At 38.4% G+C, this 27433-nt stretch overlaps 1 protein-coding gene across 2 annotated transcripts in view; it reads left to right on the top strand.

Moving 5' to 3' along the window:
- OSBPL10 (oxysterol binding protein like 10) overlaps nt 1-27433 on the top strand; it is an 82586-nt gene that overhangs the window by 41386 nt on the left and 13767 nt on the right. For both annotated transcript variants that reach the window (XM_042475613.1, XM_042475614.1), the window contains exons 7-8: nt 19640-19786; nt 26071-26536. In XM_042475613.1, coding sequence (XP_042331547.1) covers nt 19640-19786; nt 26071-26536 — 613 coding nt within the window. The remainder of the gene's footprint in view (nt 1-19639; nt 19787-26070; nt 26537-27433) is intronic.

The following is a 27433-nucleotide window of genomic DNA, read 5'->3' as shown; positions in this document are numbered from 1 at the left end:
GGCTGAAACAGATGTGATGTCAGAAGTCTTTGATGGGGTGCTTTTTTCAGTTGGTTTACTGAGCTGCTGAGAAAGTGATAGAACATTTTTAAATACACAAACAGCCGGTGGAGGCTCATAATTTGATCAGCAAATGGATGTTAGGAGTTAAGAGCCCGATGATATTTTTCTGGATTTGGGTCATTTCCGGAAGCAGCTGTGACAACACCTCTCTCCTCAGGATTGAATTGGACAAAATAAGAATTCCCCTCAGCAGATAGTTTTATTTATTAAAATCCATACTGATATTCTAGTTGTTCAAAGTGCTTTATGCTAAACATTTTTTTAAAACTGGGGAAGGATAGGAGATCCAGTGGCAGATGTCTTTCTTCCTGTTTTGTTCAGCTCTCCTTCAGAATCTGCACAAATCAGACTTGCAACACCACGCTTGTGTGAAGAGCTCTTTTTGTAGTGCCAGCCAGCCCAGCATGTTCTGTTAAGGATACTCTGTTTATTCCATCCCCCCTTTTCCTTGGGTTCTTAATTTTTCTGCCTTCCTCCTCACTGTCAGTATTCTGTGGCCACTCAGCATACTCACTTCGTATTTGACTGTTTTTACGTCTTTCTGACTTTGGAGTTTCTTTTTTAATATATTTTTTGCCACTGGCAATTGGAAAAATATTAGGTTTCCCTGAATCTGTTGTTGTCCCCCCTTTTGCTTGGTACCATTTTGACAGCTTAGTGAAGTGGTCTGAATGTTGGGCTAGGACTGAGAGAGATCAGGGTTCAAATCCTCCATTGGTCACGGAAGCCCACTCTGTAACCATTGGCAAATCACAGCCTTAAAAGAAGACAATGGCCTCTCAAAAAACCTTGCAGAGGAAATCCTATGATGATGATGATGATGATAATAATAATAATAATAATATATTTATAGCCTGCCCAATCACAAGGAATCCAGGCGGGTTACAACAATAAAAATAAAGAGAATAAAATAAAATACAATAAATAAATAAAATACAATAAAATTAAAGAGAGCGAAGTGAGAACATTCACAGTTAGGCCTGATGGAAGTTGGGCCTCTCTTTTTCATTCCCTCCCAAGTCTGATGATGATGTCATGGAGGGAGGGCTCTTCTTCTTGAGGCAAGGATTTTATTTTAATTAATTTTAATTTAATTCTTCTCATTAAATTTCAGAGAAGAATTGGTGGACAGAGTGACGTAAGTCACAGTAAACGGGGAGAGGAACTAGGTAGGGAAGGCCTGCCGGAAGAGATCCGTCTTAAGAGCCTTCTTAAAGGCTGTAAGAGTAGAAATGTCATGGATCTCCTTCGGCAGGTCATTCCATAGCTTCGGAGCTGCGATGGAAAAGGCCCTCTGGGTGACTGAAGTTAGCCTAGATTTTATTGGCTGAAGTAGATTCTTCCCCAAGGACCTTAGAGTGCGGGACGGACAGTATGGAAGTAGGCGATCTCTTAAGTATTATGGACCCAAGCCTGTAGGGCTTTGAAGGTCATCACCAAAACCTTGTACCTTGCCCGGAAACTAATTAGCACCCAGTGAAGGGATTTCAAAACCGGTGTTATGTGATCGGTACGATGTGTATCTGTAATTAACCTGGCTGCCATATTTTGTACAAGTTGAAGTTTCTGAACTTGGCACGAGGGTAGCCCCATGTAGAGCACATTACAGAAGTCCAGTCGAGAGGTGACCAGCGCATGTACTACTGTTTCAAGGTCTCACAGTTCCAGGAAGGGGCGCAGCTGGCGTATCAGCCGAAGCTGATAACAAGTGCTCCTGACTGTCACATCTACCTGAGCTGTCAGGTGAAGCGACGAGTCAAGGAGCACCTCCAAGCTACAGACAGAGTCTTTCAGGGGAAGTGTGACCCCATCCAGAGCTGGCTGACATAATTCCATACCTGGGCTTGGGTTTCCTATAACAAGTACCTCCATCTTACCTGGATTCAGCTTGAGTCGGTTTTCCCTCATCCAGTCCATTACCGCCCCAATATGTTTGCCTTAGGGTCACCATAAGTTAGAAATAAATTGAAAACATAAAACAACAACAACATTATGATTTTATCTATATGCAGGCTAGCATAGCTGGCTGCGGGATTCTGGAAACTGTAACCTTAACACATCAGGAGTCCACCAATTGAGGAAAAGCTGGTCATGAGGGTGGGCTTAGTGATACTTATAGTCAGAGATATTTTAAAAGCCCTAAAGAGAGATCTTTATGTCACATGCTTGTAATCTGGACCAGCTCTCTCAGCAGGGTCTTCAAAGCCTGTATTTTTATGTATGCTTGTGATTAGGTCACCTGCTGCTAGGTTACGAATAAGAGCTACCAAGGGAAAGTCAAGAAAAACACACAAAATAAAATAAAATAATATCTACCTCCAGTGCTGTTGATGCACTATAACATCTCTGAGTCTTGTAGACCATCCTGAGAGCACAGAACAAGTTCACATTCCTGAGTGCTCAAATTGTAAAAGTGAGGGCTATTTGTTTTTGGCCAAAAATGAATTCATTGAGTAGCCTTTGGCATGTGAAAAAAAACACCACCCTGGAAATAGTGATAAAGCTATTTTAATATTTGTCTCTGGGGAAGGTGAGAAATGTGATCACAACTGTTTGATGCAAACAACGATGACAAGAATGTAGATGTGCATTATACATGAATCGGTTGCCATAAATTGAGAACGACAGCAGATTTGAAGTGTATTTGAAGTGGGAAATTTGTGGTTTTACATTTAAAGATTGATTTTTAAAAGGAACCCCCCCCCCCCACTTTTAATGGTTAGAATATTCCCCCCTGTGCTGTACTGGATACGGGATAGAAATTGTATTTTCTTTTTGTTTTAAAACAAGTAAGTTCTATGCAGGTATGTTGAAGAGGAAGGTTGTGAAGTAAAAGATGATGAGGGGAAGCGTAAATTTATAGAGGAAATTTATCACTTCAAATATCTAGCATTTCAACCTTATACATATACAGCTATCTTATTGGTAGTGGTCAACCCTGGGATCACTAGGGATATGTTTGGGAAGAGTGGAAGAAATTGCCTGCTTCCCCCTTATTGTTCATTTCACTGTGCACTGAAGAAAATACTAGCAGAAAATACTAAGTGTAAACAGAAGGCACTCTTTCTGCTGAATTTGTTTCTGAAAGGCCGCCTTGAATTATGAATTGAGGATGAAATGTTACAGTAAATTTGAGATGCTCACTGTGGTTTGCTACATAAATGATGTGTGTTGCTTATGAAGATAACACCTGCAATTGAGCGTTATGGCCTAGCTTTGACTTAATTAACATTGAATCATTCAGATGTGATCAATAACATTTTTATCCAGGAACAGCTAAAGTACTGGTATCTCACTGGTAAAAGAATTGCTTTACTAATACACTACCAGTAACTTCCCTCATTATAACCATGTTTTTATTTCACAAGTCTTATTGCTTTCCTCAGAATCCACAGTATTGCTGTTTTAGGTTTTTCTCTTTCACAAACTCTACTCATGCTGACCAGATGAGCATGCATCCTTGAAGCTTTTGTTTCTTTGTTTGCATGTTCCATACCTTGATTCCTTTCCACCGTTATTCATATTTACTTAGGCTACCTCAAGTTGTTCTTCTGTTGCCCACAATCTCCATGTCCTTTTGCTCCCTTTTAATGAGACTCTCCATGATAGGTTTTCCTTTGAGAAATCAGGTTATAAACAACTTGACGGCACACAACAAAAACAACAGTAACAGTGACACCTGGGATGTGGCAACTTTTTTCCTGCCCTTACACGTGGCACCAAGAGATTGCTCCATAAGGAATGCAGTACAGTATTGCTGCAGAGCACCACCTAGTGGCTCTGTGCTATTTTATTTTATAAATTAATTATACTTTTTAATGTTTTTATATTGTTTTTAATATTGTATTTTTATATTGGGAATCCTGGAAATTGTAGTTTATTGTGGCACAAGAGCTCTCTGACCGAGAAGGCTAAATGTCTCACAAAACAATAGTTCCCAGAATTGCGTAGCATTGAGCCAGGGCAGTTGTTGTTGTTGTTGTTGTTATTATTATTATTATTATAGTTTATTTCTATAGTGCTCTAAATGTACACAGTGCTGTACATACAAATGTTCAACTCAATAAAAATGAAACCTGCCAATAGCGTACCATCTACAAAATAAGTATAAAACAATAGGTAATAATATAAAATAGAATGGGTTAAAACAGTCTCAGACTGGATTATTTCTGCAGTGTGCTTTAGACCTTTAAGACAAATTCTGAAGTCCATATTATTAGGTCAGACAAAAAGGAACAGAATTCTTTGTGCCAGGTTTTGAAAAATTGCACAGACATTGTGCTTTTTTGGATGCCCTAATAAAGGTATTGTCCCAGTATGAATGTCAGAATTTTTCTAGGTGTTAGCCACCAAATATAGTGCAGTGTCATTTCATGTCTGTAAATCAAAGCATTAAGCTAGCATGTAGTTTCAGTACATTGTTTTCAAAATTGTGCAGGCTAGTACTTTTCTTGACTGCTTAAAGCACTTACATACACTATTTCATTATCTTTATGGCTGTAAGTTCCTGCAGTGACAGAGAGTTGAAACATGTAGCTCTTGAGGTCCCTTCCAACACTGTATTTGTATGATTCCTTCACCCCTGAAAGAGAGGTACTTTTTCCAAAGAGGCCAGAATCTAGGAAGAGAAATGCAATATTCCCTTCATGGTCTTCTTCTACCCCCCATGGTTCCATTCATCACCATCTCTGATAGATTTTTCAGCTCCATTTAGGATACGTTCAAGCTTTCCTCCCCTAGGGTGAGCTAAGATTCCACCTGCTTTTGATATGAAAAGAAGTGAAGTACATCCCATTGATTCTGAGCATTGATTTAATCTTCAGGTTTGCCTTTCCTCCCAATTGCAGGCAGGAGCTCTGCCTTTTTTCCATCAATTTTTCCCTACAAGCACTACATGGATATTTACTCAGTTAAATGTACACTTACCCCATTCTCCCTTTTTAAACAAAATGACTCAATTTTAAAATTATTTATTAAACATTTTCTATGCCACTTTTATGCTTTGATCAGATGCATTCAGGGAAGCTCACAATCATTCTGTGAACAATTCACAGAATACAGAAGTACTCAAATTGTGAAACACAAATGAAAACAGTACAGTCTGCCCACTGTATCCACAGGTTATGCATCCATGGATTCAACCAATCATGGTTTGAAAATATTCACCCCCCAAAATCTCCCCCCAAAGCAAACCTTGTGGCATCCCTAAGGCTACCTTATCAGTTTTCATGGGGCAAGATTTTTTCATACATAATGGAACTTGAGCATCCACATATTTAGGGATCTATGGGAGGCGTGGTGGTCCTGAGACCAAATCCCAGCAAATAGCAAGGGCCCAGTGTATTAATAAAATAAAAAATAATACCAGCTAAATTGAAAAACAAATAAACTGAATAAGAACTAAAAGGTAACCACATCTGTTAGCATTTATAAAATATAAATTCCAGTCAAAATGTTTGTAGATTAACAATTTGATTAAAATATAATTAGCATCTCTAAATCAAATATATCAAGTGATCTATGGTATAAATATGTTTTACTAGTAATACAAAAGTTGGTTGTGTATAGTTGGCAGCCAGTGGGAATTATTGTATTTGGGATTAGTAAGTGGATTTTGATATGTGTGGGTGGAGATGGCGTCTTTAGTGCTATGTAGTAATAATTGAGATTTATGGCCAAGTATAAAGATTGGACTATGTCTGTAGAGATCAGGGTTTGATTCCCTGTTTGGCCATGGAAACCCACTAGGCAAGTTGCACACTCTCAGCCCGAGAAAACCCCATTATAGGTTTGCCTTAGGGTCGCCATATGTTGGAAATTACTTGAAGGCACACAGCAACAACAAATAAAGATTGACATGGGAAAGGAAGGAAAAAAAAAATACCATTATGGATTTCATCCAAATTCATTCTGTTTATGAAACAAATCAGATAATTTGAGTACAGTAGACCCTTGTTATATGCTGGGGTTTGATTCCAAGATCTCCCGTGTATAACAAAATCCGTGTATGCTCAAGTCCCATTAAATATAATGACAGAACAAAATGGTGTCCCTTATAAAAAATGGAAAAATCAAGGTTTGATATTTGAAATGTGTATCTTTTTTGGAATTTTCAAACCGTGTATGCTTGAATCCGTGTATAAAAATCTGTGTATAAGAATGGCTGACTGCACTGTCTGTCTATCTATCTATCTATCTATCTATCTATCTATCTATCTATCTACTCTCTCACTGTAAGTCATGCAGACAACAGCAGTCGAATTGTCATGACCTTAAGGAACCTAAGGCCTGTTACAGACAGCCAAAATAAAGCTGCTTCGAGACACAGTGGAGGTATGGTGTTTCAATGATGCATGCGTCCTAAGATCCAGAAAACCACAACCAAGGCCATGCTCCAGTCCTTAGGGCTGGAGCGTGGCTTTGGTGCGACTTCTGAACTCTTAGGACGCATGCATCATTGAAACACCATACCTCCACTGTGTCTCGAAGCAGCTTTATTTTTGGCTGTCTGTAACAGGCCTAAGAGAACCTAATGGTTAATTTTGGAGATGATTCTACTGAAGCCTTCTGTCAACATGTGAGATGAGAAAATGTACTTAGTAGTTGATACAGTCATATAACCTAAGCAGCATCGCCTACTTAGGAGAACAAAGCTGTATCTCTGGTTTTCTGCTGAGCTATGGACAATGAAATAGCAGGGAAGTTACTAGAGGAAATTATTACTCACTGAGAACAGGGTGGTGTATATTATTAGTTGCTACTCTATAGTAATAGTTGGCAGTAAAGAAGCCTTGGAGAGCCAGTGTGGCATGCAGCCATATCACACTAGACGAATTCTGCACAGAAATGGCATTTTAAAAGGAGAAAAAACCCACAATTGTAAGAGGTTTTTTAGATGTGTTTGCTCCAAAGAGTAATAACACGAAAATAAAGTTAATGGAAAGTCGACAAAAATGACATCTTTTTACTTTAGGAAGTTCCTGAAAGTAAAAAGCTGTCATTTTTGTCGACTTTCCATTCGCTTTATTTTCGCGTTAGTGCTCTTTGGAAGAAACGTTGTCTGAAAAATGTCCCGCATTTGCAGGCTTTTTCTACTTTTAAATCCTATTTCTGCCCAGGATTTGTCTAGTGTGATAAGGTCCATAGTAGTTTGAGTGTTGGACTGTGAGTCTGGAGACAAGGGGTCAACTCCCAGCTCAGCAATGAAACCTACTGGGTGACCTTGGGCAAGTCATATGCTCACAGGCGAAGGCAAAGACAAACCTCCTCTGAACATATCTTGTCAAGAAAACCTTATGATAGGTTTACCTTAGTGTCACCATAATTTGGAAATGACTTGAAGGCATACAACAACAACAAAGAAGCCATAATATTCAGCTACCATTTCATTTGCACAGAGTTGTTGTGAACAATCAGAGGGTTCTGGCACAAAAAAGCACTAAGAAAAAGTACTTGCTAGCCTGTTGTGATCAGTTTGCCATATGTTTTATAGGTAAAAATGCTGCTCTCATTCTGTCCTATTCAGCTGTTACAGCAGACCGTCAGCAACTGCTTTTTAAAGTTGTAGTTGAATGTTTTTCAGTTTATGGATAGAGTTCTTGAGGTGGGAGACCAGCCAAACCTATGCTCTGCTGTTTGTGGCTGGTAGAGATTGGCTGAGTGGCTGAGTGAGAATGCCTTCTTATAGGGGATGGGAGAATTATTCCAACAAACCTAAAGGGAGATGGTGGTAGTTTTAATTTTAGAAAAATTAAACTAGAATTCCACAGTAGTAGATAATTTTCTGTCCAGTATCCCATTCTTTGGATAAGTATGTGAGTACATGTTGGCATCTCTGCTCCATGTTGTCCTGATTGCTACAGAATTTTGATATTAATTCTGGCTTTGAGGCAGAGTATAGGATAGATGCAGCCTTGCTAGCCATGGTATCTGTAATAGGGGATGTTGTCTAGTACAAGAAGGGTTGTGTGCACATTTGAGATGTAGTTCCCTAACATGGGCAACTATATGCCCATTTAATTTAAATGATGAATTTTAAATGTGGATTGTTTTAATATATGTATACCTTATTTGTCATTTTAAATTGACAAATTTTAACTGATGTGTTTTAACTGATTTGGTGTGCCTGTTAATTTTGTTGTTTCCTGCCTTGATCCATGGGGGGAGAGGTGGGTAAGAAATAACAACAACAGGCTACTGATGTGTTCCTCAATGTTTCCTACATGGGGAATGGGCTAGGAGTGGTGGATATAGGCTACTGATGTTACCAGATCTAGCCAGTCAGTTTTCTGCAGAGCTAGCTTCTCCTGTCACTGCGCAGAAACAGCTTCCCCTGAGCTCAGCTTGAAAAAAAACATGGCAAGTGCCTTTCCATAACAGATTTTCTCTTCAAATTATGCATGGTTACACATTACAGATTTATAGAAGCAGTTTGCCACATGAGCTGTGAGAGGGAAATTGAGGCCAAGGTCCTGCACTGCACTGATAGATCTTAAGTTCTTCCAGGTCTAGTCATGTCTCATCCCACCTCGCTCATACACAACCCACCTGTTTTCTGGCTGACATCCTCCCTGCCAGAGGAAGATGGAGAGACTGCCAGCTAGCCAGCCAGCCTACTCTGTATCTACAGCTGGCTGCAAAAAGATGATGTTTGTCTCCCTGGATTTTCGAGACTAACATGACTATGTCTTTGATTTCATCCAAAAACATATGGTTCAGGGAAGGAGATGTAACAGATGGAGGTGCAGAATTCCTCATCTTTCATGACCAAAAGGTATATGTCACTAACGGTATGCCTGACAGACATTTAAAACTCTGGATAATTTTCAAGGAGGACATGGGCCTGCAGGATCTGAGCAGAGGTTGAGGACAGGGGGACTTGACGATGTCTCATCCACAGGGTTGCCATGAATTGAAGTTGATTCAAGGGCAGTTAACATCATCATCATTATTTTTTTACATGCTGAAGTGGATAAAATGCAGCCAGTGAGATGCATGTGACCCTTTGGATATATATGTGGTGCCTCAGAAGCCCTGAGACCTCCCCCCATTTTTTAATGTTGGGGCTGAAAACTGTCTGCTAATACTGTGGCTTTCTTTCCCCCATCCCCAGAGGCCCTGTCCCTGAAAAAAGAAAGAAAATGTGCCCCAGTCGGCTAAAGTGAAGGCTGGAAGCACCATTACATTGTTTCTGGTGTGCCAGAATGTACAAGGGTAGCCTGCATGGATAGTATGTGGTGGTGGTGAACAGCCCCCTGCCTCTTCAACAGTTGCCCACACAGTTACTTTTTTGTGTTGCTACCATAATTTTTCAAATATAGATTTTCACAGATTGCTGAAGACATGTAAGAGGTTTTGGTAACCAGTTACAGAAAACATTGATTGCAATGTGTGTGGCTTTATATTAATCTCATTTTGGTGGCTTTGTAATATTTTTGCAAATTGATTTGTATATGTTGTGAAAAATGTATTAAAATGAATGGACCCTTAAATGTAGCTATACATTTGACTATACACTGTTTTTTTCCTTGAACCTTTGCATGCCGCCTGACTATTTCTTCTATAGGCAGATTTCATCTAGTCATTGGCTCTGTTTTGTTATGGCATATTTCTGTGAGCCACATCTCTCTTAATCAGAGATCATGGACTGTCTGTAAGAAGAAGAGAGACTTTTGGCTGCCATCCAACATGTTCATTGCAAGTAACAACTAAATACAAATGAGATTCAGCTTGTGCCTTGAAATAGAATGCACAATTAAATGCTGCCATTGAAGAAATTACTTGAGCAAGCTGGATATTATCGACAGTAGATGAGTTCTCCCTTTTTGTACAATTGTATCAATAGTTGTTGGAATCTGGGATCCTGCTGCTGATTTTATGCTTTTAATATTCAAGTGAGTGGCTTTTTATAAATTACTATTGCTGCAGTCACTATCTGTTGTGAAAGAAGTGTGCGCAGATGTGTACCAGTAAGATCGTTTCGCATATTTTTGTACAGATTAGCTTGTTCTGATTTTGCAGTCGGGGAGACGGCTAGGTAGTTAAGGAAGAGAATTTCTCCCTTTTCTGCTTGCCAGGGTCTGGAAGGATTTGCAGATTCCTCAGACACTCATGTGCACTGCGGTTTGGATAAGAAAGGAAATAGCAGAGCTCTTCCATCTTTCTCATCTAGATGAAACAAGACCCCAGCACAGGCTATTGTACATACTTTGATTTTTTTTAAAAAAAGTAGGACTTTATATATTAAATGAGAAGGGTTTTGTGTGTGTGTGTGTGTGTGTGTGTTTTATAAAAGAGTCCTAGATCATCAGGAAAGTTGCTTCTGAATCCCTAGGCACCCCTTCGCTCTCATTAGTACATAAAACTTTCCAGTCTGATAATCATATGCATGCTACCAGCTAATTGGGATTGTGTGAACAGTGTGTCTTCACAGCACAACTTATCTAGTTACTGAGGGTAGATGAAACCAAGTTATAGTGTATAGTGCATCCTGAATAGGTGAATATGCTCAATCTCTTCTGACACACTCTGTGAAAAACCTCCAGCAGAAAGAGTTGCTCTTTGAAACTGCCAAAGTATTTGTGAAAACAGCCTACCTTTTCAGTTGTAGATACTTTGATTAAAAAAAGAGAGAGGACCTTATATATTAAATGAGGAAAGCTGATAGATCTGAGGCTGTCACTAAATTAGTTCCATATATAAAATCCCAAGCATCAGGACCAGTACCAACCAAAACAAACTACAGTTATGACTAATGACTTGCATACATCATCGTGGATCATTGTGACAACGTAGCTGCAACTTTCCTGTCCATATTTGTTTTAAATAAAGCCAAACCTAAACAGGTCCTTTCCCACCTCAGGTGTGTAGTCCATTCTCTTTGATCTCTTTCCATATCAGGACTCCTTTCCTACCCCCATATTCCTCTTTTCCCCACTCTATTGGTTATGCTGACCTGACAGACACAACCTCACTTTTACAAAACACATCCCCATTCCTCTGTTTCCTGTTCTTAATCTTATCTTTCTCATCTCAGTGATTTTACTGAATAATCTAGCTTCTCATCCAGTGTGTTGCTCCCCCCCATTTCTCCCCATAGTCCCCAGTTGTTCTCTGTTTCTTCAAGCCATTTCTTTAATCACTGCTAGCTTTCTCTGACAATTTACTTTCCTCTTTCCATTTCCTTCTCATTTCTTTCTACATGATTGACACTGCAGGCACTGACTTCTGTGCTACTGGTTCTCCAAGGACTCTAAAACCATGTGGTACAATCTTAGTACTCCAGGGAAAAAACTTCTAGAAAAGTCCTATCCCTAATGGTGCTAGTATTTTATATGGCATCTTGCCACTCGGGTTCATTCCCAGGGACACCTTCATACTCTTCTCAGGTGAGTAGCAAGGATCTATACCATACTTAGAGTACATCACTTTTCTGTGTATTGGCAGATCTTCTAACTAAAAAAGGAGGAAGACCTCCTGAATTGCACTGAAAAATTATATGTAACACAGGGTGGCTTTGTTTCAGCCTTTATCTTTAATAAATTATATTTTTGAAACTCAGCAGTTTTGAAACCCTGCCCCATATAAGTAAGTAAATGAGTATGCAGCCATGCCAACGCGGATGCATGCATGTTGCCATCCATAGATTTATATGGACTTGTGATCCTGCAGTATTTCATATCCTGGGTGGGGTGGAGCAGAAACCAAACTCCCCACTGATACAGAGGGCTGACTGTATTAACAATAAATCAAGTTGTACAAAATTGAAACATTAAACATCACAACCACCTCAGTGATGGAGCAGCATGCGTTTCCCATGATAGGAAATTACTATGAATTACTATGAATGGGAAAGTTTAATTGTGCCTGCACTTGAGATAAAATCCCAGCACTTGATTTCCCAAATCTGCTAAACAATAAAACATGTTTTGTCCTTATTGTCAGCGCTAGCTAAAAGTGAGCAGTTTCAGCTTTGACAACAGCATATTTGCTACTATAAAGAGCAGCACATTCTCTGTGTGTAGCAGAGACAGTAAAGGATTTCTTGCTGTGGTCTGTCTTTTTCCATTATGCTTGATTAAATCCTTTTTAGGCTGCGTAGCAATGCAAATATCTTTAGCCTGTAATGATTTGTGCAGGGCAAATTAATCTGTTGGCAAAATGCTACTGTTCTAAGCTTATTCTCTATCAGATCACCCAAATATGACATCTGACACAATCAATTGAACAGTCTCAGGTAAGGTATGCTTAGCTCAGATGATTAAATGTACAATTACACTAAAAGTAGAATTAGATAACATTAAGCTTGCTACAACAGTATTCATAGAAATGACTTAGACTAATCTAACTAATCTTGATTTTTATAGCTTGCTGTAACAGACATTGTACACGCAAGTAAAATCTCTTTGGTAAACCTGTTTGTGTACATATTTTATACTGAAGCAAATATCTTTTAAGCCAGAGCTTTTGTCTTATTTTGTCTTTTAGTGGAACATTTATGGTAAGATGCATATGTGCAAGCTCTACAATAAAAATCAGACCATCTGAAATCTCCCTGTAAATATGCGGTGACTACTTAAGTTACTATCCTAACGTTTGCTAACTTGTTGAGTTGTAATCATCAAATAGGATCTCCCATGAGACCAGCATTTCTTTACATGCATGGAAGCTCCTTTTGTTCATGGAGAAAAAAAGTTAAAATCCAAGCCCTTGTCATAATACATTTCATTTAAAAAAAAAACCTCCCAAGATTTTGATGTCATAGAACATCAAATGTTTTTTTGAACATTTTCAAACCACATATGCTTGAATTGGTGTATAAAAAAATCCTTATATAAGAAGGGCTGACTGTATTATTATTGACATAATGCTTAAAAGGTTTAAAAAATATAGAGTAAGGAATAACAATTACTTTTAATGTGTTACTGCTAAGCTTTGATTCTGAATGATACGCAAGATGGGACTGTGGCATGCTGCCATGAAAATAAAAGTTTCTGTTTTTGCTAATAAGCAAAAGTAAACTGGTAGAGCAAGCTATACATAGACGTAAAAAGAAATAACTATGATTTATACTAGTTCAAAACTTCAAAACTTTAAAATGCCCATTGGATATGACCAGTGATGTTTGAGTGGGAAAGAAAGAGACAAAATGTGCAACTATTAATTCTAATGGTTAAATATGTCAGTATGAAAATTTCCTGCCCCACCTCTAATCTATAGCTATACACACATCTGTAACCAGAGTCTGGAAGGTTTACTTTTTGGTCTGCAATTTCCAGATTCTCCATGCCAGTATGGCCACTGGGATACTCTGAAAGATATTTTCCAAAGGTTAAATGTCCATAATTTAATAGCAATATAAAATTTTTCTCTGTCTACCAGAGAATTTGTGCTTCCTGAATTGTAGGGTTTACTGGCCAAGCTTGGTTGAACTCTGTGTATAAAGGTTATACTGTAGTTTCCAGATCAATGTTATCTGGATCACAAATTCACTGAATGGCCTTGGGGCTCTTCTCTGCACATATTATAGTATTTCAGCGGATGCTATTGAGTTGGAAGAGGCTGATGTACCCTGGGGGTTATTTTCATGAGATTTTGTGATATGTTTATGGATATCACACATAAACACTGGCCACTCCAAAAGCTCTGCTGATATCCTCAATGGTTTTGTCAGTCCTCTTAAGCATACACAAGTCCAGTGCTAGATATAGGCCTGGCACTTCTGCACAGGTGTAACTTTCCTTTTTCTTGAAGCAGCTACAAAAATATTGTTGTAAAATATCCACGAGATTGCTTTTGGTTGCAATATAATTGGATGTACAAATAGTCTTGTACATCTAACAACATTCAAAAAAACTATTTGTGTGTCAGCTAGGTGTGTCTGGTTGAAATGTATTTGAGGAACTGCATTTAATGAAAGAAAAAGGATATTTGAGCCTCTCACCTTACTTTCAAGCAAGTCCTATGTTTTGTTACAATGGCCCCTCTCTTACACCTCTTCTTTGTGTAGGAATATATTAATTTGTTGTGAGATATGTTCCTTATTTTTACAGAAGTATTATATATATTTTCTTAACAAGTCAAGAAAGAAGTCATTTTGTCTTTGTGGTTTTATAAATATAATATGCCCATATTTGCTCCTATGGCTCATGAAATGGAAGTGATGGTTTGTGACCAGCTGCATTTTGGTAATCGACAACTGATGTTTTCTCTGGAGGTGGAACAATTAACTTCTACTCTTTGCTAGTATTTCTCACCTTTACAGAAAGCTGGAATTTAGGAGCTCTGATATTACCCAAGCCTGCAAGAATGTATGGATTGACATTTGTATTGCAGAAACTCTCAAAAGTACATCTGAAAAGTATTGGTTTATGCTGCACTTATTCTGCAAGTGCAGCATAGCTCTGCTACAAATACAGCCACAAAGAAATTATTTCATTCTGCAGTATTATTAGTGTTTTGGATAATATTAAAAACAGTCCTGTTAAGAGTGAATTGCTTTATCTTTCAAAGCCTTTTTTCTTCTTTTCTAATTTAAAACAGTTCCATAGAGGCTGTTTTTTTTTTTTTTTTTTGCTTTGTTTGGACATATAAAATATCTCTGACATTGGTTTGTCTCTTCCTTATTTGTTACATTGTTCTCAAAATGAAAATTCTGTTAGCTCTTGGATTTCTCTTTATCTTCCACTTTGCCAAATATTAATGGCAAAGATCGAAAGAGATACTGTACTTTAGGTTCACCTAAGGGCGTGAGTGTTTCCAGTGGGATTTCTTCCCCTATCATTTTTCTTTGAACAAAATCATCCATGCCATATCAGAAATTGCTTTTGAAAGTCTCCTTAGATTTAAAAGGTTTTTGCTATCTTTCATAGAAGGCTGTCTTTTGAGAAACAGAAGGCTAAAACAAAACAAATCAAATCCCTGGGTGGATGGAATAAGGTACGTGTCCTGATCTTTTGGATCCTGGTTGAGGTATAGAGGAAGGAATACAGTGGTGATCACTCAAGCAACTGTTCATTTTAAGGCAAAGTCACATTCAGAATGTATTTTTGCTTGGCTGAACCACCTGTATATTATATGCACAGTTGTTCACTACTTTTTAGTGGTGGAAAATACATTGAACTCTTGATATCCACTGATTCTTCATTGTGGTCTGTGGGTCTCACACGTATGGGTCTGCGGCTGTGCAGAGCTCACCAGTGTATTTTCTAGAGCTGAGTAACATGACAGGAAATACCCATATCTCACCACCTGCTGGGCATGCTCAAGCCTGCCAAGTTACCTTCTCCTCAGTTTCTTTCCGTCCACAAACAGAACATAGGCCTGGAACAGATGGGCCTTTGCAGCACCCTCGTCACGTGCGAGGATTGCCAGGTGGGAGGAGCGCCCACACGCGCGTCAACCCTTGCATGTCATGGATGTGCTGCAGCTGCAGCACGCCCACCAAGTGGGGTGTGTAAAGACAATGTCGCAACTGTGCCGCTTCCAAACGGGGCGGTGCAGCTGTGACATCATTGTGCTGTCCTGGCACTTTGTGGCATTGCAGCACTGCACAATTTGGTTGCTATGGCGCTCCTGCAGAGCAAAGAGAGGCGCTGGGGAGGCGCCTCTTTCTGGCACTCTGTACCGCGCCTGTCGCTTCAGACTGCGTAGCTGTTCTCTCTTACAAGTTGTATTTCTTTATTATTTCTTATTCTCTGGTCTCCCCCCCCCCATCAATAATGATAATGATGATGTTTTGTGAGGCCCACCACTCACCCTTATGGGCTATTATCATTATTAATGTGTTTATGGCTTCAACCTCTTTGTTCAAACACTGTTCCTCTTGCAGTCGGACAGTGTCTCTTTCCCACACGCTTTCCAAGTGTCTTTTGTTTAGGCGAGTGGTGTCCCTTATATAAAATAGCAAAATCAAGGTTTGCTTTTTGAAATTAATGCACACCCAAAGATTTTCAAGCCGTGAACAGTTGAATCTGTAGATAAGGAATCCATCAATATGGAGGGCCAACTCTACAATTGAAAGTATAGCTGATTATACTTCCTGTTTTTTTCTTCTCTTTTGGCCACACTTGGTTTGCAATTTGTTGTAAGAACATAGAAAAGTGGTCTTTATATTAATTTTGGAAGGTTTTAAATATTATAATGAAATAGTGAATTACTAAATTATTATGTAGTAGCACATTCACAGAATTAATGTTTTAATCTGTGACATAGAGAAAACAATTCTTGAAATTGGTTTAGGACTGTTTTCAGGCTGTGGCCTTAACACCTGTTTATGGGGAAGTTGTCATGTTGAACTGAATGGAGAATTTGAGGAGATATGGATAGGATCGTGCTAACAGTGTTTAATGTTTTAGTCTAATAGCATTTTGACGAACTGTCTTTTTCTTTTTTGGGACAGTAACATGCAGTTATTGACCGTGTACTTTGACAAGTCAATAGGTCATATTATCTCATTGTTACTGAGGAGCAAGGATAGACTGCATTAGGGCTGTCGATTTTTTCCCTATAGAACATAACAGTAAATTGATCAGTCTTTTCCTGGAGTGTCCTCTGGAAAGGGTGACATTCTACTGATGACCATGTTTTTTTGTGCACGCTAGTGCAGCATTTGCTGTATTTATCCTGAGCTGTTCATTGGAAGATGTCATCAGTAACTAATCCAGTTTATGCTGATGCATCAAACTTCATTTAATGGCTGTGCAACCAAATTTCTGAAATCTGGTGGTAAATAAGCAATCTTGTTTTTGCTCTTGATGGCTTGATTGTATGGTGTGCTTAGTTTTTTTGTTTTTTTTGTATATTGCTTTTGTATCCTAGGATGACTGTTTGGTTGGAAATACTTTTAACAACAATAACAATATTAAACACACACACACACACTTTCACGTATCAGTTTTGCTTTCAAGGTCATTATACATAGATATATAATATTATTTTGGGTCCAGATTTTGGCATATGCCACCATACTGGTAAAAGTAGAATCCTCCACCTCCCCCCCATTCATAGCAGCACCTTCAGATCCCTGAAATTTTTTAATAAGTGTTTTCCTGATTGGGTTATGCTGAGGAGCTATCCAAATCAAGTTGAAGTAAATAGAGTCATTTCAGACACAAAATACAGATCTCTGATCTTACCTGTGACAGAAGTGTCAAATACTCACTACACTACACTGAAGCAGTGGGACAATTTACTTGTGACTCACTTCAGTAAATTCAGCTTGGATCCAATCCTAATCTCTGTTTATTGAGAGGTTTCTTAAAAAAGGAAGAGATGGTTAAAATCCTAACGTAATCCTAATGTATGAAATGGTTCTCCTAGTATACATCTTGCCTGTTTTGTTAAAAGGCAGCCTTGACCACCCCCACTGTTAGCATGTCAGATTCGATGAAGTTAAAGCTGTGCATATATGTTTCTGTAAACATGTTGTAGTTATTACTCATTTGGTTCTGAAGGCCTCTAGTAAAATAACTATTTCTGATAACCCAGGTATTTGAGGCCTGGGGTCCAGGGAGATAAGACATCTGGAATTGTAAAAGCCCTCCATAGTTGGGAGAAGGTTTTTGAACATGTGATAGAGAGGCCTTTTCTTCTTCTTCAGTGCTGAACAAGCTGCTTTTTCTAATGCTAACTCATGTACACCATGTTGGAGGGTGGGGGTAGAAACAGACAAGCAGCGGCAGCAACATCTCTCCAGTTGCAAACGATTTGTAGTTAAGCTCACTGATCCAGTCCCATGTGACTAGAAATGTAGGCAGCAGATTCATGCTGATCTGACATCATGCTTTTCAAATTCACTGGAAATTAAAAAGGAGGTGGGGGGAGAGCAGGGAGGAAAGGTTCTCTTGACTCTTCCTGGTACTACTAATGCCTAGCTCCAGCTCATTTGCTGCTTGCTATTAAAGGAGCTTGCAGCAAACAGTAGTGCTGTTACGTAGTTCAGGATACTCAATGAGGTCGAGCTGGATGATAAGCAAGCCTGCCATAGAAGCATCGCCTGTAAGTTCCGGATCCCCTCCTGATAAGTTCATGTTTGTTTCCTCATTTCCTCCCCTCTCCCCCACTTTTTAAATTAAACTCTTTACAGAGTATAGCTACTTAAATTTATAGAACTGGATTATGTATCATTGGAGTTCTTATGTGCCAGTGAAATGGAAGCAGATGTCCAAGAGTATGTTGTTCTCTGTATTGTATGATGGGGGAGTGGTGGTGTTTACCCTTTCAGCCACTACATCAAACTGGCATGATGTAAATAATGGAGAGTTATATAGGCAGTCTGGTGGCTTAGTAATTATTTTTCCCATGGTGTATGGTAAAGCTAGAGAAAACAATATTTGATGTTTGGTATATATAAAGGATGCTTAAGGTAGTGCTGTATTTTAGAAGGTATCTTGATTATAGGGTTATAGATGAACACGTTACTCTGTATAAATTCAGTATGCTTTTATAATAACGCCAAACTGTGGAAGACTATAGATACAATAGCCCTCCAGGTTTTGGATCTATTAGGAAACCCTTTGGAAAAATATAAATCCAAATTCCTTGTTGAAATAGAATAATCATGAAATATTTCCGTCCCCCCGTTCTGCTTCCCTTCAACACACAAAGTTACTTTATAGCCACTTTATAACTTCAACTACTTTGATTCATTTCACAAGATCATTTATTACTTTGAAACTATTGCTGTCTTTTTATCACATGAAATAAAAGTGAAAGAAATTTGCCATGATGATTAGTTTATACCTGTGCAGTAATATGGCCTCATAAAATGCAAGGGGTCAGATTGTACTACTTTGAGGAGCAAGTCCAACCTGTGCACTTCTCAAAAAGCTGACAGACTCCCCCAGCCCAAATACCATGTCTTGATTCCTTTATATGATGATTCTGGTAATCAGGCTTGAATTCCAAACTTTCCAAACAAAGTTCAAATATTTTTACATGAAAGGATTGAGATTTCATTGTATCTTGATGCTGTGTTATCTTTGCCCCCTTTAAAAATAAGTATAGGTTTTCATATCTGAAATACTAGCCTGCATGTCTGAAAGCTGAACAGATGTGCAATGTTGTCATTATCTTTAAGATAAATAATAACCTTGTTCTGGGACTAGGTAAATTCTTAAGATAGTTTTCATTTTTACAGCAAATACTACTATAGTATCTTAAGTATCTGTTTTCCCCAACAATTCCCACCAAGTTTATTTTATTGATCATTATATCAAGAGTAAAACAACATCAAGTATCTAAAGTGTGTGTGTGTGTGTGTATATATATATATATATATATATATATATATTGAGTGATGGGAATGTCATTTTAGAGGTATGAGAGTGATTAAAGGAAGTGCTCAGATTTATTCTGATCTTTCTTTATATTGCCTGTTCAAGTTCTCAACGCTGTTGAAATCATTACTGTTTGTACCCTACTAATGATTAGTGTGATGCGTTAGCAATGAGTGTTTAGAAATAACCGTCCCAGTGTTTTTAGAGAGCTCTCTAATTAAGCGTACATGAACCTATGCCATATTGTTCCTTGTTTATCCAGATGGTCATACTGATTATGTATTCATGTTTTTTTTAAGCATTCATCTCGTGAATTGGTCTTGGTTGAAGATGAGGTGACAGACACTGAAGATAATGAAGAGGATGATTTAGGAGTCAGGGATGATCAGCGTAGTATAATTCTTCACCTTATTTCACAACTCAAACTTGGAATGGACCTAACAAGGGTATGTGACACCACTTCCTCTCTCTGAAATAAATCCAACACCTTTGTTTAAACATCTCTTGCTATTGAATTAGCTTCCTCATTTGTCTTTAGTACCAGTCTCATCCCAGGCTCTGTTGTGATGGTACTCATTGCTAATTTCCATATATAAAAAGACAATCTAATGTCCTAAACAGGAAATACGTTGTTTTCCGTAGCAGTCTTTCAGGTGTAAACTTACTCATACATTCACCATTGGCACTGTTTCCTAGAAGTGACACCCCTGGAACCAAGAACTGACTTTCTGATGTATTCAGGAAATTATTGTCTGAATCCAACAAATGGTTCCTCTACAAAGCCATAGGTAATGGCTGCCGCCTCCTCCTCCTTTTCTTTCAGTATTGCCAGAAGTGCTGATATACTACTCTGGCTTCTTGCCAGTGAGAACACTCTTAATTTGAAGAACGAGGGAAATTCATTGAGAAATTTACATTAGAGTGTAAATATAAATTCTCCTCTCATAAAAATATGGATTTTCATAGCAAAAGTCTGTGGGGAAACTAGGGACAAGCAAGATTTATTAGCTTTTTAAAATCCTTTGATGGTTCCCTGGTTAACATTTCTCCAGATCCTGAACATGTTTATTAAGCAGCTGCAATCACAGACACTGATGTATGTCTCTAGGTCTCTAAGGATTTGAGGATGGTTGCTTTCTCCTATAATACACACACCACAAATCTGGCTGTAACATGTAGAGCACAACTGAACAGAACATTTAAACATGCAAATAGAGACAGAGAGGTGAAATCCATAGGCAAGTCACAGTCGTTAATACAGTGAACCCTTGATATTTGCTGGGGTTTGGTCCCAGGACCCCCATGGATACAAAAATCTGTGGAGTCCCATTATCTACAATGGTGTAGTAAAATAGTGTTCCTTATATAAAATGGCAAAATCAAGGTTTGTTTTTTTTGGAACTTTTTGGAGAGGTGTGGGGTGGGGGATATTTCCAAGCTGTAGATGGTTGAATCTGTGGGTGCAGAATCCATGGATACAGAGCACCGACTGTAAGTATGTTTATTAGGAGATAGAATTTTAAACATTCTTTTTATTTCTATATAATGTTATTTTGGGATCAAGCGTATATTTGAGAAACAAGGCTTCAGAAGAGTGAAAATGTATTTCCAATGGCATACTCAGGGTTCAGGAGGCAGATGTTAAGCCTCCATATTTTCAAGCATGGGTTGGCAACATTGATAGCCGGAGGTTTCAGTGGGATGGTGACCTTAAAAGAACTATCTAAAGTGCTGACCCATATCCTCAGAGTAGATTCAGCATCTTGGATAGATCCGTTAATGTTTTGACTAAAACCCAGAATGTTTTCACAGCTCACTAGTCATTGTTGGTTGGCAAATAAGCATGTAAAAACAAGAAGTTATCCTGTGATAACAAGTTCCCCAAAAGAAAGCTTAAGCTAAATATATATCCCCTTATAAACTTAGTGTCCCCTTTCAATAGAGTAAAAAACAAATCTCTATGATTAGGGAAATGTTTTAATCCATCTTGTGAGACAAACCATTCTACATCTTGAATGAAAGCTGGGTGGGAAAGTTGTTTGAAGGCAAAGCTTTCATTTCTCAGGCTCATTATTGTTGGTTTAAATAAAGAATTCTTTAAGTTGTAACATAGATTTTTTTCCTATTTCTGAAATTCCTTCATGTCCTGTGTGAAGAGATCCACCAAAATGCCAAGTAGGATTAGTAGTGGGAGAAACTGACTTTGATGAAAGTGTGTAAGCAAGTCAAGGCTCTGTTCTTCCTCATAACTAGCTAGCAAATATCAGAAGCCTTGTCTGGAACAGCCTTCCTTTTGAGTCATCCCTGCATTTCCATCCTGAGAGGGAAAGGGTACGAGGCAGGAATGACCAATCTCAATTATTGGCTGTTTCCTAGCTAAATTATTTTCATGAATGACTCTTCATATGATAGTTTAGAAATAAAAAAAAAATCTTCTCTTTGGAATCCATTCTTTCAAGTTTGTTTTTAAAATGGGCTTTTCAAAAGGCACAATACTCCAAATGTAACTAATATACGGATGATTGTACTGTGTGAAAAATGTTGTTCATGACATTGGGTATAATGAATAGAGAGCAGTGAGGTTAGTATTTAGTGTGTGAGACACACAGTAGGAGTACTGCAAAATAGGTCTCCTACTGGGCTGTTATTTTAAGCCTGTGTCATTTCCCTGAACACAGGAAGGTCAGAAAACCATTGATTTTGATTGGTGTAGTAAATTCATACACCAGTGTTTAGAGTCCGTTCCTGAATAATGCATGAAAAGAAAATGATTTCTAGTCCTGACCTTGTAGAATGAGAGAAACAGAAAGGACTGTTTAAAGGCATTGCTGAAATATGTATTTTACCTACAAATTAACTGTAGCAGTGGTGCTGGAATAAAAAAAAAAACTATTAAAATGTTATTTGCATCTTAGACAACGTTGTGGAGAGTTTTTCAGAGTGTTTATGGTATTGGAATGAGGCTGCCAGTTTTAAACTCTCATGTACATCTTTAACTAAAGTAACTTAGAAATCCTTTCTTTTATTACAGCAGGGGATGGGGATTTAGCGTTCAGATTTTATGTTTACAAGATCTAAAGCTAAATATCATGTTCTTTATACATATGTACTTGGATCAGTTTGGATTTATTTTATGTCTTTCACTAACCTTTCCAGAAGTATTTAGAGATACGGTGCAAGAAGTCAAGGACCGGTCTTGCCCCTGCATTCAGTTGGCACAATCTGTTGAACTCACTGTTGGAAATCCCAAATGCTGAAGCTTATCTTGTTCTTACAGAGAGCTGACTTTTTGATATAGCTTCTTCCTCAAAGAGAATTGTGGGACCTTTGGTGGTGCTGAAAATGTCCTTTTCTTTTTTCATATAGTTGATTGTTCAGTGGTTTGTGTTCTGAACATTGATTGTCATGAAGGATGGAGAAGCTACTAATTGCAATGGATACATACCTCCTCCAGTGCCAGAAATGGTGTGCCTTTTTATGTCAGGCGGTGGGGAGTATGATTACTAGGAGGCCATTGTATTCATGCTCTCTTTCTGGGTTTCCTGTAGATGCATGCATGACCACTGTAGGAAAACCAGAGTGGACTAGTGAGGACATTGGTCTGATCCTGAAAGGCTTATATATCCTTATAGGCCTGTTACAGACTGCCAAAATAAAGCTGCTTCGGGTCTCTTTGGAGGTATGCTATTTAAATGATGCATGGGTCCTAAGAGTCCGGAGGTCACGCCAAAGCCACACTCCATTCCTAAGCACTGGAATGCAGCTTTGGTGCAGCTTCTGGATTCTTAGGATGCATGCATAATTTAAACAGCATACCTCCAAAGAGACTCGAAGCAGCTTTATTTTGGCAGTCTGTAACAGGCCATACTCTCCTTTCAGATGGTGAGGTTGCACATCAGATCAAGCCTATTAAAAATCACAGCTTGATTAAGAGGGACTGGTTTGTAACAGAGTTCTCATTGGACATCTGTTTACCCTGCATGGAGTTGAGCTGCAACAAAGGACAACATAAGGAATGTCCCCGTAAAACATGTTAATGTCTATGTTCCTTTCCCATCTCCGTATTTAATTCAAGGTTCTATTGCAAGCTAGATGGCTTGAGTAGTTTTTTTCAGCCACTAGCCAGGGGAGAAGAACTTTTTTGCTGCAAGAGGAGCTCAAGCTTCTCTTGTTGTCAGGTGTACCCTCCTTCTGTGTACCAACCACCATCTTGTACTTAAACTGAAATCTATCCTGAAATCATAGAGCAGGTTTTATGTATTATAGTCCACCTCCCAAGCTCTATAATAGATTCATAGGGCAGACTCTTACATGTTTATTCAGACATAAATACCTATATTGAGTGGGTCTTATTTTCTAGTAAGTATGTTTAGGGTTTGTAATAATTTGTTTTAAATTTAGAATGAATTGGGTGGGGCAGGTTAGCATTATTCCAATTCTTGTCAGTTCACCTTGTGTTTATTACTAAATCCATTCTGTCCTATTTCCACATTAATATGTGATTTTTAAAAAATAGTATAAAAGTTTTAGTTAAATACATAACAATTACTTCATCTCAAAGCAAATATTTCTAAATGTCTGTTTAAACCAAGAATTGCACTTCAAAATTGGGAGATATGTGGAATTCAAAGGATAGTTGTGTTCTGATCTAGCATCAAAATTTGCAGAGACTGAATTTCTAAATCATTCTTGCCACTTTTTTTAATAAAATGAGCATTGCTTTCCTTTTGAAAAAGCAATTACATTTGAAAGATGAAAGTAGTAGCATTTGTGATTTTCTGACTTGTTCTTATTTTATCCATAAAAGCATAAAGTACTGTGAAGTGTACCTTGCTTCTGTTATCAGAGATGTAACGTTTGGCTATTACAGAAGAGGGATCATCTTTATCATTTGTTGCTTGCATCTAATCTCCTTTTTATGAAATCCATCTGCTCATATCAGCTCTCTCAGGGCCTTTTTCTTATTACACTTGAAATTGAAACTTGCATACAGAATTGGTCAGAGAGCAATCCTGAAGAAAGTGTAATGGCTTTTTTTCTCTTAAAGACTTGCTCATTATGTAAGCGCATATGCTGTGCCAAATGTAGCATCTCACCCTCTGTGCTGTCCTGTTGTGTAAATGCAGATTTCTTACTGATCTCTTGGTAATGGCATTATGTCATGGGAGGGGGGTTAGCCCTCCTGATGGTGTTGGACTACAGCTCCCATCAGCCCCAACCAGTGGGAGCTTGTTTTCAAAAGTGAGTTTTGCTGCTCATGCAATTAATTAATTAATATCCTGCCCACTGTCTATGGACATCTCAGGGAGGCATACAGTAAAATCAGTCTTAACCTTTTAAAACAATAAGAATAATATAAAAACCAAAAGCACACTGAGTGGTTTAGAACAAGACAGATTAAAAGCAAATAGTTTAAAACTAGTCACATCATGTGGAAATTTGTATGTGTGCAATCATGCTCTGAAAGCTTTAGAAAACATCCATGTTTTTACTTGACACCAGAATGAAAGCAGTAGTTGTCTCAGTCAGGCCTCTGTGGCACAAATATCCATTTATTCAGCCTCTCCCCTCACCCACAAAACCTTCTACAGGGTTCAAAAAGGGAAGCCAAAGCTAATAATTTGGGGAGCTGGAAAGCTTAGTGAATGTGTTCCTGAGCTTCACTGGCTGACAAAACACCCAGAATGGGCAAAATGCTGGTTTGGATAAGAAGACTAAAAAAAGGAGGCTAACTGAAGCAGCCCTGGAGCTGCTTAGAGACAAGAAAAGACAACACTGGTGTGTTTTTATGGGGTGGAGGAGAAGGAGAGTAGCAGTAGAGATGACACCGGGGCAATGAGGAACAGTGTGGGACTGAAGGGAACAGCTAGGAGACTGAGAGCAACTGCCAAGCAGCTTGGAGGCCACATAAGAATTGCTGGCGGGGACAAAGTTTTTGAATTTTTGATTGAGATAATTTGGGCTATTATACTTTTGGAATGCTCTAGATTTAGGCTATGATATATCTGAAACATTCACTAAAACTTTTCTAAGTGCCTTGAATGTAAATTGATAAGGCCCATGACATTGGAGAAGGCAACCTGTGCATGAGGGTAGGGTGGGGTGGGCTAAATAGCCCAAGACTGATGGGTAGAGAGAGGCCCCAGATACTTTCATGGATGGTTTGGAGAGGAATATGGGCTACACCAATATGAATCACATGCTCTTAAGCATGACCGAAGCACAAATGGAGAGTGGTGGAAAATGGATGTGATAATCTGTGCTCTCATGACTGTTAGAATCAGTTTAATTTAAGTGCAATTGTGGGCATTACTTCAATTACTCTTGAGTTAACATGTGGTAATAGTGCTAGGGTGCAGAAACAGATTTCTTTGTTTCCTTTCCAGCCTGCCAGCTGTCAAAGTTGGCAGATTTCTAGCCAGAACTCAATTAACTTGAGCCCAAATGATGTGCCACTTTGGTAAACAATGAGTACTGTCAGTGAACAATTGGCTCACTTAGTAGCTAAGTAGAAGAGGACAATGAGAAAACCCAGGCAGCTTGAATAGCAGCAGCTTGTTACTTGCAAGGCCATTGAGGACTCTGGAGAAATAGAGAGTAGTTGACCAAAGCAGAGAGTGTTGCCATCATTCGTTATTAACACTTTGTATCATGATTTCCAGAAGTGCTAGTGAATTTTTAAAAATTGTGTCTTTCTCTTTCTCTCTTCAAAAAATTGCCTTTGATATAGGTAGTCCTTCCAACCTTTATTTTGGAGAAGAGGTCCCTGCTGGAGATGTACGCCAACTTTTTGGCCCATCCAGACCTGCTTTTGTCAGTTTCATCTGCAGCAACTCCGGAGGAGAGAATAATTTCCTTTGTGGAGTATTACTTAACAGCTTTTCACGAAGGCAGGAAAGGAGCTGTAGCCAAGAAGCCATATAACCCAATTATTGGGGAAACTTTTCATTGCTCTTGGGATGTGCCTAAAGACAGGGTGCAAGCATTCAGAACTACCAGTGCCTCTGCAAGTCTTAAGGGCCCAGCTTCATCTGAATGCTACAAACTGAGGTTTGTAGCTGAACAAGTATCCCATCACCCGCCTATATCTTGCTTTTACTGCGAGTGCAAAGAGAAGAAGATGTGTGCAAATGTTCACGTATGGACTAAAAGCAAGTTCATGGGGATGTCAATAGGTGTTTCTATGGTAGGTGAAGGTAAGACATGGCACAAAGATAAGATATTATGTAGCATGCTTGCTTATCAAACAGAAATCTTGGAGAGAAGGACTTAAAAAAAATCACACACACCCAACAGAGAAACTATACTGGGGCAGCAATGAAGTGCCTGATATATTTTTCATCCTCCAGACACTAAAACACACAAACAAAAATGCTCATAATTATATAAAAGATTAAGGGAAAACAAACAAACAATAAAGTGCTTGGTGAAAAAGTTGAAATTGTGCTGGTTGCTTAGCAGTGGTTTCCAGTTTGTAGTGTTGTTATATTAATATCACCATTCTGCATTCCGTAGTTAAGAGGCAGTTGCCTAAATCGATGTTCTCTGTGCTAATTTTTATTTGCATTTTAGTAAGTACATGTTTGGCATGCATTCAGAATAACAGTTTACCAATGAAAATGTAATAGGAAAACAAAATAAACCATAAGAAACAAATACAAATGTTTGTACAAAACCACTGTAATATTTAAAATACAGATATTTACAGAAGGCTTGTTCTTTTAAAATGTGCAGATAATTGAGTTTGCTGGTTTTCTTTAAATGGTTATTCTTTGACTTTTAATAGATGGTATTTTGTATTATGCTGTGGAACTGCACAGTACACTGTCCCATGTACATTTTGTGTGTACATTTCACGATTGTACACAAGGAGAAATGAAAAGTGGTGGGTGACAAGTCAAACATAGCTTTATTTGCTGCTAAAACCCATGCCTGGTTTAAACAATTGGATTCCAAAGAAAAACAAGTTGATTATTAAAATATCCCTCCTTTCTGCTAAAAATGCCATCCACAATAATGATCAATGATGCTATTCAAATAAAACTAGAAATGCAAATAAAAATAGGTTACCATTAAGGTCTATCAAAGAAATA

Source organism: Sceloporus undulatus, chromosome 6, assembly GCF_019175285.1.
Source record: "Sceloporus undulatus isolate JIND9_A2432 ecotype Alabama chromosome 6, SceUnd_v1.1, whole genome shotgun sequence".
NCBI lineage: Eukaryota > Metazoa > Chordata > Lepidosauria > Squamata > Phrynosomatidae > Sceloporus > Sceloporus undulatus.
This window is presented reverse-complemented; position numbering and strand designations above follow the sequence as displayed.